The sequence below is a fragment of the Rhagoletis pomonella genome, unplaced genomic scaffold (genome assembly GCF_013731165.1).
Source record: "Rhagoletis pomonella isolate Grant_MI unplaced genomic scaffold, Rhpom_1.0 Rhpom_scaffold_00002, whole genome shotgun sequence".
In the NCBI taxonomy this organism is placed as follows: domain Eukaryota; kingdom Metazoa; phylum Arthropoda; class Insecta; order Diptera; family Tephritidae; genus Rhagoletis; species Rhagoletis pomonella.
In genome coordinates this window covers 66329580-66341606 of record NW_023458556.1, presented here as the reverse complement: position 1 = coordinate 66341606, position 12027 = coordinate 66329580, and the positions used below count along the sequence as shown (strand labels likewise).

The 12027-nt window shown below is 38.2% G+C and overlaps 1 protein-coding gene and 1 long non-coding RNA gene across 2 annotated transcripts in view; both read right to left on the bottom strand.

Annotated features, from left to right (window-relative positions):
• The window catches only part of LOC118733995 (zinc finger protein hangover), a 43841-nt gene extending 38774 nt beyond the window's left edge, over positions 1-5067 (bottom strand). The window contains exon 1 of the mRNA XM_036463663.1: positions 4526-5067. Coding sequence (XP_036319556.1) covers positions 4526-4672 — 147 coding nt within the window. The 5' untranslated portion in view covers positions 4673-5067. The remainder of the gene's footprint in view (positions 1-4525) is intronic.
• Positions 2177-4302, bottom strand: LOC118733996. Its single transcript, XR_004992316.1, has 2 exons — positions 3388-4302; positions 2177-3308 (listed from the first exon to the last, which is right to left on the bottom strand). It is a non-coding gene; the product is annotated as an uncharacterized LOC118733996 (long non-coding RNA).
• Positions 5068-12027: the final 6960 nt, after the last annotated feature.

The following is a 12027-nucleotide window of genomic DNA, read 5'->3' as shown; positions in this document are numbered from 1 at the left end:
ATTTGCTTGCCCGGCGACTGGAATTTAAGTGTCCTCTGCTCAATCCACGAGAAAAGCGACCCCGCCATTCGCGCCAACTACCGCGGAATCAGCCTTCTAAGAATAAGTTACAAGGTCAACGAACCTTTTGGACCTTATCTGTGTAGCTTTAGACCTGGCAAATCCATCATAGACGAGATATTCCAAATATTGGAAAAGACCGGCGAAGTTAATTTCGACACACCATATACTTGTCGATTTCAAAGGCGCTTTGGACAGCACCTAAATAAGTTTTCCTTAATGGCGCGATGTCTGAATTTGGAGCGGAAGTCCATTAAATGCTTTTCAGGTGTCCACCGCTTTTCAGGCTTTGAGCACTTTATTCAGCAATAAGTTTTATATTACGGCAAACAATAAAAAACAAAATAATTTTTGGGAATTTGGTGTTTTAAATTGTTAACAATATAATATACGATAATTGAATGTAGGCTAACAGATAGACCCAGAATTAGTTCTAGTTGATGTTGTAACAGCATACAAATTCCAAAAAGAGTTTTTTGGGGAGTGTTGCTGGAGTGATAGTCCTTGGCCAGATATAAATCTGGGTCCTTGCGGTTACGTAGACCCGACCGCCGGGGGAACGAATTTCTGGTAAAAGACTTTCGCTTTAGCAGTAGTGCTTGATAATTTTTTTATATTTGCATACACATGTGTGTTTTCTCCATTTTATTCAAAATTAACCACGTGAATCAAATGCCAGCAAGCCATTCTGCCAAAGTTCCATAGCACATGTTAACCACATAAGCAACGATCTAGCTCGATTCTATGCACACACATAAGAGCATGTGCTTCAGTACAACTAACTAATGAGCACAATAAGCAAAAATCAACAGACAACTAAAAACGATGACGACGTCACAACTAGCGTTAAGAGGGTGAGTTCATGAAGCCGCTGACGTGGTAACGGTTCCAATCAAACATTACCCTGCAAAAATCGCGACTACTCCATGCATGCGTGTAAAGAGTACTCCCTAAGGACCAAGGAGTACTCCAAAATTAACCACAATTCATATAAAAAATATGGTCCAATTAACATTGCGATGTCCTAGGGCAGGACCATATACTCCATCCCTGCATTACATCAGAGTAGCACAAAACTACTCCAACATATTAACAATGGCATTGTTGTTATATTTTTTCGTTTATACACGCTTTTGTTCTTCACTTCTCAAATGATTTTACGAAATTAATAAAAACCAAGACAAAAATTAAAAATTACATGTTGTCAGAGGCATTCGAACCCGAACATGCTGGGAGCTAAGAACTAACAGCGAGCATCTCTACACGTTCAGCTACAGCCAGACATGCAAATGTGCTTTCAAATGCTTAACTTCAATCACGTTTCTTTAAAACACGAGCAGTGATCGGATAACAAACAATAAGCTGGCGCAGAGACACGAGTTGGTCCGCTACAGCATGACAGAGGAACACTTTTGTAAGTACTCCAATTTACCACAAATAGACTACATGGTCCAACGATTTTTGCAGGGTACGGCTGCAAACCCCGTAAACGGTCTGAAATTAGTCGGTCGACTAGCGAGCTAAGCCAAAAAAAATGTCGACGAATGTTTAAGAATTTCAAGGAAATTAAAAAAATATTACCGGGGTGAGATTCTGAGCAAATCTGAGAATTAGACAGAGCTCCACTATCCAGTCGCAAAATCGCAACCGATACAGTATGTCCAAACAAAAAAGCGATGAAAGAGAAATTAAAAGCGTACAGTGAAGTGTTGTGTAAAGCGATTGAATATCGTATTCACTGGATGGAATCATTAGTGACTGGATAATCACTATCTGCCAACAGAGTTGCTATATACTTTTATGCATAGTGTCCATTATATACACTAGGGATGGAATGAGATGTTAGCTATAATACGTGCGACTTTGGGACGTACCAAGGTCAGGCGCCCCATAATTAAACATTTACTGCCTGTAAAGTAATAATGATACATAGTTGGTAATTAGACAGTAATAGTAAATTAAACATTTATGTAAGACACAGCATATACACATATACATACATACATATGTACATTTGTATGTGCAAAACTAAAAACCAGAATTGATGGAGATGGAAGGCTGTCACTGCAAAAGTATTAATCCAAAATATCAAAAACTCGATAAAAACGGCTTCAAAATTTGCGTACGATATGTATTATATATTTGTAAAATACTGCAACATGAAACAACTACCTGCCCAAACGAGCAATACGAAAATGGAGTGAAAAACACCAACTTGTGACTATGGAACACATAACCTAAAAATGATTTCATCAACAGTCCAAACTTAATCGTGCTTAATAATCGTAGCAGTTGGCAGCTGCTCAAACATGTTATGCAACTCCCAAGGTGAAACTGCTTGGTTACTCCACTAGGTAGTGCTGTTGCTTTGATGATTTTAACTTGTACCCAACGCTCTAGCTCTCGATTCTTTTAGCCAGTAGCTACTTATGTAGTTGTTGAATTCCAACTAGCGACGAACATACATACATATTCACATGGTATGTACAACAGCTGCAAATAAATACCAACGTTAATTATTTTATATGGACTCTCAAATTGCACAGGTTATCAGCATGAATTCATTTGAAACACAAAGTAAAGTACCAAGATGGTGAGCAAATCGATATACAGCAACGACGATAACAGCTACGGAACGAACGCAATTGCCAACAACCACGAAGCCACCACGATTTCCGTGCATTCAATACAACCATGGGTGCCGCCAATTCCCAGCACAGCACAGTACGTCTGCAAAGGAAATGGCAACTATTATATACTTGAGGCACTTCTACCATGCGCGCCGGACGCTGGCCAGAAAGAGACAGCGAAGTAATCATTGCCAGACGGCCATCAGCTACCTTTTTAATGACTGTCAATGGTGGCGGTCCAGCTAGCTAGTGATGGAACCGTAGCTTCACGTACGGTTATTCAGTGTTTATCAGGAGCAATCATCTGTGTATATATTCCACGACTTCCAAATTAGCGATCTCCAAGTTGTTTTCGTTTCTCTATTTTCTTTTTTTCTTTTATGCACATATGCAGTTTTAATGGAAATAATATTTCTTTCCTATTTACTTTACCCACACCTTCGTTGTTTGTATTTTGTTCCTCCCGTTTTCGTGTTCTGCGCTGTGCACTCTTGTGCATGTAGCTATTACCGGCTTTGTTGTTGTAATGTTTCTATAGTAAAACGCAGGTCGCATCCTCGTCTGATCGGCTTGACTAAATATTTCTAGGTATGTATATATGTATGTGCGTTGTACGTGCTGGGGGAGATGGGGCAGAAATAATTTGTTCCTTTTAGCAAAAAAAAATATTTTTGTCAAAAAACATAAATATACTTACCTTACTACTACCCAGGGCTAGCCACCTCAGCACATGTTATCACTTATCAATTTAGCAAACAAGTAGTACATACTTTATTTGTGTATTTTATGTATTTTAAGAACCTTCCCACAAGCCAAAAAAGGTTTACGCAACCATGCGTGCCATTGACAGTGGAATCGATTAGGAATTTGCGAAACAAAAGCAAATCTATTTCAATAAACAGCTGCTCCAGCTGCTCATCCATCCGGTTCTTGTCGAGAAAATGGTGGCAAGTTTTTTTCGTTGGGCAATTAGCAACAGCACCAGGCAACGAGTCGTCGAAACAACGAATCTGGCGAAACTCAGGCTGACGACTGCCTCGATGAATGCAGCAATCATTATAGCTATAGCAGCGCTCGTAGCCGCCGACCGAATACGCCTCGAAGTCGCACACAGCGCGGAGCCACAGCTAGAACTACATCCACACACAGTGAACCACCATTCAGCCACTCAGCTATACAGTCAACAACAGCCAACTAAGCAACCAACCAACCACAAGTCTTTGTGAGTCAACGCGATTGCGATAACGATGTGAGTGCTGTGAATCCGGATCCGAAATGGAATCGATTCCACACAACGCCATAACATTATAATACGCCGTAGCATGCCAGCTAAGTCATGTCACAACCGAGGAGGCGCTGAGCGGTAGCGGAAGAGAGCGCGCGCATATATGTATAGCAGGCCAAACCGAATCATTGATTGCTTGCTCAGAGCTCACGGGCTGGCAACGCCACATCAGCCAGCAACTAACCAACAAACGCCATTAACCAATATGGTGACTTGGCAATTCCGCATGGCGTGGTATGACATGTGGGAGCACGGACGCAAACTTGCACAATCAGTCGCAATCATTGTAGTTGATTGCCACTCATCCTAACCTCAATATCATTTTCAACTTATTCCAATGCAATTTTATGATTGATATCACATCTTTAAGCAGACTTCTTAATGGTATTAGTTATTATATTTACCAGCCAATATACCTTTATGGAAAAAATGTACATAAACACCTAGATGTGACCCAGCCAACTCGATCAATGATTGATTGGGTCACATACTTTTCTGTTCATTTATGTGTACGTGTATATATATATGCAGTCAAATGCGATGTACTCACCGTGATGCTGACGCAGTTCTGTATCTTAGTAGCCAACGGTTCCTTGTCAGCCGCATAGCTATTCAATATGGATATGCACTCACTGCCGGGAGCCAAGCAGAGGCGACAGCAATTTTGTCGCGCACGCACTGGGCTGCCGTCCGACATTTTGTTACGACTCCGTCAGATATGACGCCGCTCTTCCGTCCCAGAAATTCCTCACTGCAGCACACCTCTACCACTGAGCAGCTAAGTACCTATAGGCAGCGGGGCAGTTTTCAATAGGTGCGGATTTTGATACTTCAAACTTATAAATTTGCAGTTCACTTTCTGTTTTAATTTTATCCGTTTTTTCACTTGTTTTCACTTTTAACAATTGTTTTTTTTTCGATTATTTCCACTTTATTTTACCGACTTTTTTGTTTTCATCACCATCTTTGCCAGCTTTAATTTAATTTCTTCAACCTACAAGACCAAACGCGACGGGATTTTCTGCAAAACTGAATGGAAGTTTGCTATTTTTTCTTCACCGGGAATTTTCATCCAAGCAAAAAGGAAATACTCTCCCAGCGACATCTAGTGTTCAAAAGGTGAGAGATGTTGGGCGACCTCTACCAAGAAACAAAAGCAGAATTGACGTTGTAAACTCTGGCTGAGGTTTTTCTTCATTCTACGCCAGAGTGTCCAGACTTGCCAATTTCGCGCAAAAATGGCGATTTTTTTGGCTATTTGCGCATAAACGTTTTGGGAATCGCTATTGGCGCTTTTTTCCCTTCAAATCAATATTTTCCAATTAAAAAAATATACAAAACATAGTTTTCCACGATAATTTTACAGAACTTAATGAACTGCGTGATAAACTTGACTTAGGAAGCATATTAAAAGACTGTCATAAATATTTGATCACCCTAATCGAAGAACTTTTGAAACGATTACCTAGTCAATTAAATACTTTGGGGAAACTTCGCCAGAGTGCACCACGCTTTGAACAAAATGATTTTTTTGGGAGGGTAGAGGGGGTCGTACATAATATTCATAATTGCTATTGAACACATAATAAATTACCACTTATCATATTCGCCTTTATAATATTCTTACGCTTGAACCAAGGCGAATTTATTAAGGTGGTGTTACTAGATCAGCTGATTTTGTGTATGTGTTTCGCCTCACGGCTTCTTATGTCAAATTTAAAAATTTTGTTTGAATTTCCACACACACTCTTACAGATTTTGACAGTTTATGCCGCCAAAGCAAAAACAAAATACATGTAAGTTTTTGTACTCCTGCTATCACCTTATATAAATTCGCCTTGGCTTGAACCTCCGGCAACACATTAGGTTCATTCCTTATCTTTTTGGACTAAAATCTGAAAATTGTCAAAATGCCAGAGCGTAAGCAAAATGCGCTCACTAAAAGAGAATAACAGGAAAAGTAAAGGAACGCAAAAAACCAAATTTTTAGTCCAAAGAATGGCAACAACAAAACTAACGTCAAATAAGAACAGAAATGTATGTTCAAAACACATTCACACGAGCACAAGCACAATAAACACTTACTATGTCAATTATTTTTTGCCTCCTTCCAATTTCAATTCATTTCTTTTACTTTTTAGATTATTCTCACTTTTTTCGCTTTCTTTAATTTCCGTTAATTAAATTCAGTTGAGTTTGATACTTTTCATGATTTTGCCAGAAAAAATTCTTCTGACTAAATCTGACTACTTCGGACTGATGAGAGTCACTCTCACTGACTGTTGCTCTCTCATTTTTGCTGTCATTTCCGAGTTAAGAAACGCTTTTTGGACTAAATCTGACTACTTCGGACTTTTTCTGACTATTTCTGGGAGATAAGGAACGCTCCTATTTTGAAAAGTGTTCTGGCCATGAACGAAATACACAAGATGACACGGTGGAGAGAATACAGAGGTGGCGCCGATGACGATACCGCTACTCGGCTCTCAGTGATTTTGACAGAATCAGCTGTTTTGGTGACGTCATAGTAGAAGAGACAGCAGTAGTGATGTGCTGAGTCAATACTTTTAAGTACCCAATACTCTCGATACTCGGTACCGAAACATTTAGGTTTCGAATAAAAGCGCACATAGGCCAAAAATATGGAAAAAACGCCTAACAAAACCCGAATGTAAGAGCCAATAGAGCTTTTTTACTGATTCAAATGAAAGATGTATATATGTCGGTTCGATGCCATAATACAGAGAAACCCTTACTTGTTTGAAGCATTTTTGTTCCAGCTGAATCGGACGATATCATCTTTGTAGCCCTGGGACAGATTCTGTAACCAGTTAACGACAATTTTCGAATCGTTATCGGTTTTGTCGACGTTTGATATCAAATATTTGTAAGTCAACAAGTGCGATATCGATCCGAAACTTGTCGCTAACTGGCTACAGAATCTCTCCCCTGAAAGGCTTCTTCATCCGCCAAAGTATTTTTCTTGAACCTTGGATCGACTAAGGTTAAAACTGATAAAATAATATTTTTCTGTGGCGATAAGTTCAAGTGTTTTAGCCTATATCATATAAATTAGTAAAGAAAGTTTTTTCTAAACCTGAAATGCATATAATGGCGAGGGTTTAATGTAAATAATCGGTATCGGATACCGAAAAGGAAGTATAGGGTACCGAAATCTTTTTTAAGTATTGGGGACAATTCAGCACATCACTAGTCGCCCTCATTCTCGCCACTCTCAGTTGTCAACTCTACGATGACGTCACGCTAAAATTACTCTCATGAATTCTGCTGCAATCGGCGCAATCTTGTATTCTATCATTCTTGACAAGATGACGTCAGAACAAGAGAGTGAAAAAAGTCGATTTTTTAGCGGGTTCTACTTCATCTTGTTTTACTAGAGAACGAGCGAAAAGTAAACAAAGCAAAGAAAACAACGAAAACCAAAATTAGCCAAAATTATTGTCAGTCACTTAAACGCACAATTTAGGTAAAATGATGCAACAAAATGCTTTAAAATGTGTTGTCATGTTGAATTAACTCTTCTTTACATTAATAAAAGTGTAAAATAGTGGTGCTTGTGATGTAAACAAACGCTCAGCTGACGAACCCGCTTTCGCAAACTTTTTTCTCAAAACCAGTTACAAATACAACGTCGCGTTCTTACGTGATCTTGTACTTTTGGTTCATGGTTCTGGCAACACTTAATCACACATGCGGCCACACGGTATAGCTTCATTTTCTATCATTCTTGATGCGGCCATCTTCGTTTCGGTAATTGTCCATACTTGCACTTGCATACTGGTTGAGTTCTCTAAAGAAAAGTAAACAAATTTATAAACGCGTTCCTCATCGTTAAATAACGAAATTAATAAAATATAAAATAGATAAACGTTCAAAGAGCTTAACTTAGTTGGAATATGTGTTTTCTGCACACTTGTATTTGTTTGAAATGGTTTGTTATCGTACATTTTGTTAGGTGAAATTTTCAACTTTAACAGCAAAATTCTCGTAAACTATGAGTTTCCTCGCCGTCTGGTTTTCAGTTTTGTGATGTGTTCGACCCCCTCTACATCCCCCATAAAGTAATTTTGTTCAAAGCGCGGTGCACTCTCGCGAAGTCAACCCAATACTTTTAAAAAAGCTTTGATTTTGTTACCCGAAAAGTGTGTGTATCACAAGAGGGCGAGTTTCAGGGACCTGCCAATTCACTATTTGACTTTGAAGGAAAGAAAAGCAGCGGAAACTGGATATTTAAGTCTTTTAACTTTCCCATGGAATAACTTTTCTAACCATTCCATCCGACTCTGAAAATTTTGGATAATTGCTTACGGAGTGAAAAGCGCAACAGGTAATAAAATGTTTGGAAATATAAGTATGTAAATTCACATTAGGTTCGTTCGCGTAGCTGTTAATTGTTCATGTTTAACCAAAACTTACAAGTTTTTGCGTTCGCGTACGCAAAAAACTTGCAAAGTAGGGGAAATTGAGAGAGCAAAATGACATTTCATTTTGAGGGGAAGCTGATGGTTTCTGCTGGAAAAATTATTGCCAACAGCAATTTGCCAACAGGAAAACAGCTGATCAAAAACAGCTGGTTGGCATTTACGCAAATCGCAAAATTGAATTTGATGGTTTGGAAGTTAAAAATTACAAAATGCGACTAATTAAACTTGTAAGAAGTAAGTAGTTATTTGTTTAATCAATAAACTGTGTCAGTATAACACTTTGTGATGGCTTTTCGTACGTTTTAAATTTTACACTTTTGAATGTAAACAAAAATTATATCAGCTGTTCGTCTAAAAGTGTGTTTGCATTGTTCAACTTTGCGTTCAACTCGGCGCAGGGTTGCACGAAAAAACAGTTGAATGGCTAAAAATATCAAAATATGAAAAAATATCAAAATATTCGCTTTGCATTCAACTTTTGGTTGAATGGCCTTTCAACTAATCGCTTTCAACAAAGTTGGTCGCCAGCCAACATTTAGCCATTCAACTTTTTTTTCGTGCAACCCTGCGTTGAGTTTAACGCAATTGTTGAACGCAAAGTTGAATAATGCAAACACTGCTTTACTTGCAAGTATCTGCAAATTTTCTGTACTATTTTGGATATTTCTCTCTTGTGAGAGAACAGATGACATTTCGCCGAAATTTGGCAGTTGGTTGGTTTCTGCTGGAGGTTTTAAACGAACGCACCTATTATTATCCTTGCCGCACTCACATGCTTTGTTGAGCGCGTTTTTTCCGTAATGAATTCAACAACTTAATGAGTGGCCACAAAATCATAAAAGTCTTATGGATCAAAACGGCAACACTGACCATGTGTTGACGTTTCTTTTCTCTTTCTTCGCTATTATCCGGAGATTTCTTGTCGCTCTCTTTGTCGCGTCAATATGTTCCAAGGCGAATTTATACAAGGTGGTGTTGTCCAATCAGCTGATTTCTTCTTCTCTCCTTCGCCTTACATGTATTTTGTTTTTGCTTTTACTGATTTGACAGCATGCCCCTGAATAGCAACAACAAAATACATGTAAACTTTGAGGCGAATTGAGAATTGACATTTTGCCCCTGATACAAAATACATGTGGTTGTTGTTTGTTGTATTCTTGCTACCACCTTGTATAAATTCGCCTTGCTATGTTCTTTGCCTAACCGGCCGTCTTCAGATGCTTGCAAATCTCGCTGGCGTTCTGCTTTTTTCTCTCGCAAGCGTGATAGTTTTGTTGACTGGGCATTTGACAGCATACTTTTTCATTTGTAGAATGTCGCCAAACAAGAAGGTTCAAGCCTTGCAGGCTCTTAACAGTTTGAGAAAATTTGAAAATCTGCATAAAGAGATGTATACTATTTTCAAATGAAAAATGGCTGCCCCTAAATTTGTATTTGCCTCCAAAATAAACGATGTTGCTGTCAAACAACAAAAATGACAGTTGAAAGCAAGCGAGCAACCGATCGGTATGCGAGAAAAAGCATGCTTCGTACTTTTTGCGGTCTACACGTGCGGTTTCTCGCATGCGCCGTCACGCAAGCGAGATTTGCCAGCACGTGAAGACTGCCGGTAATGTAAAATTTCAGCAAAATTCAACCCTGACTGGTTGCCAGCTGGTCGCTTTTGCTAAAACAGTATAGACAGTAATGCAGCGTTTTTGCTGCTTTTAAAATGCAACATTTAGCACTTTCGAACATATGTTTTCGAAGAGCGTTCATGCTATCGCATTTAGCAAATGTACATTTACGCGAGTTCGAAATCGTATGCTTTTGACAAACAGCCGTGTTCCAGTCGCTTATTCAGATCCGTATCTATTACGATAAATTCTCACGGAAAAGATAATGTGCAAAACCCCCTACTGAAAAGGAAAAAAAAATTCTAAACCGAAAATTCAATACAAAAATTTGAATTGTTTTAACCATAACCGAACACTTGTTTGTGTATATATTCATTTGTCGGTGCTGTCAATTATAATTTCCACACTTAACTAGGAAACAAAACAAACAGAGTTGATCACAAATTAATCCAGATTTCTATCAGCATCATATCGATGTTGAATTTGAGTAACTTTTCTTTATCCAAATAATGGCTGCATTTCTTTATTCATTCTGAACGTTTGGAATAAACTGTTTTGTTTATTTATTCTTTAGAACGTTCCTGATGATATGTTGACGTATATTTCAAACGCATTCTGTTTATTCCGGCTGTGAAATAGGATTATCCGGAATGTATAAAGAAACGCAGCCAATGTAAAATAATAAATGAAATCTCGATCGGCAATCACTGAAACGCAGCTAGCGACTGTATACTCGAAAAAGCAATGTTGCCACTTTTTCTCATTAAACCATGTTCGAATCGTGGAAATTTTGGAAGATCACAGGGTTGCTTTTAGCATTTAGATTCTAAATGCAAAAATGGAGTTGCATTTAGGTGACGAATTTTGTATGGATAAATGTACATTTAGAATAGCATTTAGAGCTAAATGCGCTAAATGTGCTTTTACGCGTAATGCAGTGTTTTTGCTGCATTTAAAATGCAACATTTAGCACTTTCGAACATATGTTTTCGAAGAGCGTTCATGCTATAGTATTTAGCAAATGTACATTTACGCGAGTTCGAAATCGTATGCTTTTGACAAACAGCCGTGTTCCAGTCTCTTATTTAGATGCGTATATATTACGATCAATTCTCACGCAGAAGATAATGTGCAAAAACCCTACTGAAAAGGAAAAAATAAATTTTAAACCAAAAATCAATACAAAAACTTGAATTGGTTTAACCATAACCGAACATTTGTTTGTGTACATATTCATTTGTCGGTGCTGTCAATTAAAATTTCCTCACTTAATTAGGAAACAAACCAAACAGAGTTGATCACAAATTGATCCAGATTTCTATCAGCATCACATCGATGTTGAATTTGCTTCACTTTTCTTTATCCAAATATGTAATGTAAAATAAAAGAAATCTCGATCGGCTATCACTGAAACGCAGCTGGCAACTGTATACTCGAAAAAGCAATGTTGCCACTTTTTCTCTTTAAACCATGTTCGAATCGTGGAAACTTTGGAAGATCACAAGGTTGCTTTTAGCATTTAGATTCTTAATGCAAAAATGGAGTTGCATTTAGGTGACGAATTTTGTATGGATAAATGTACATTTAGAGTAGCATTTAGAGCTAAATGCGCTAAATGTGCTTTTACGCGTAAGCAAAAACAGCCCATAAAAGCAAAAACAGCCCATAACCAACCTTTTTGGGTTGTTGTTGTAGTAGTCGTTGTTGTTGTAGTTATATTCACTCCTGAGGAAGGCACGGCGTTGTGTGCTGCTATTTAATGGCCTTCCTCAGACTTTTTCTTAGATTTCAGGGTTGCGTGCTGCATTTTTATTAGATAAATAAATTTAAGCATTTGACGAATCGTGATTTTATTAAAAGAAAATTATAAATGGTAGTTGCGATCCCGTACGAGTCCGAACTAGTAAGAAATAGTCAGAATCAGCCAGATTTTACTGGAAATCAATCCCGTACTCGGTTCTCTGACTATTGAGAGGACAAAAAAGAGAGTA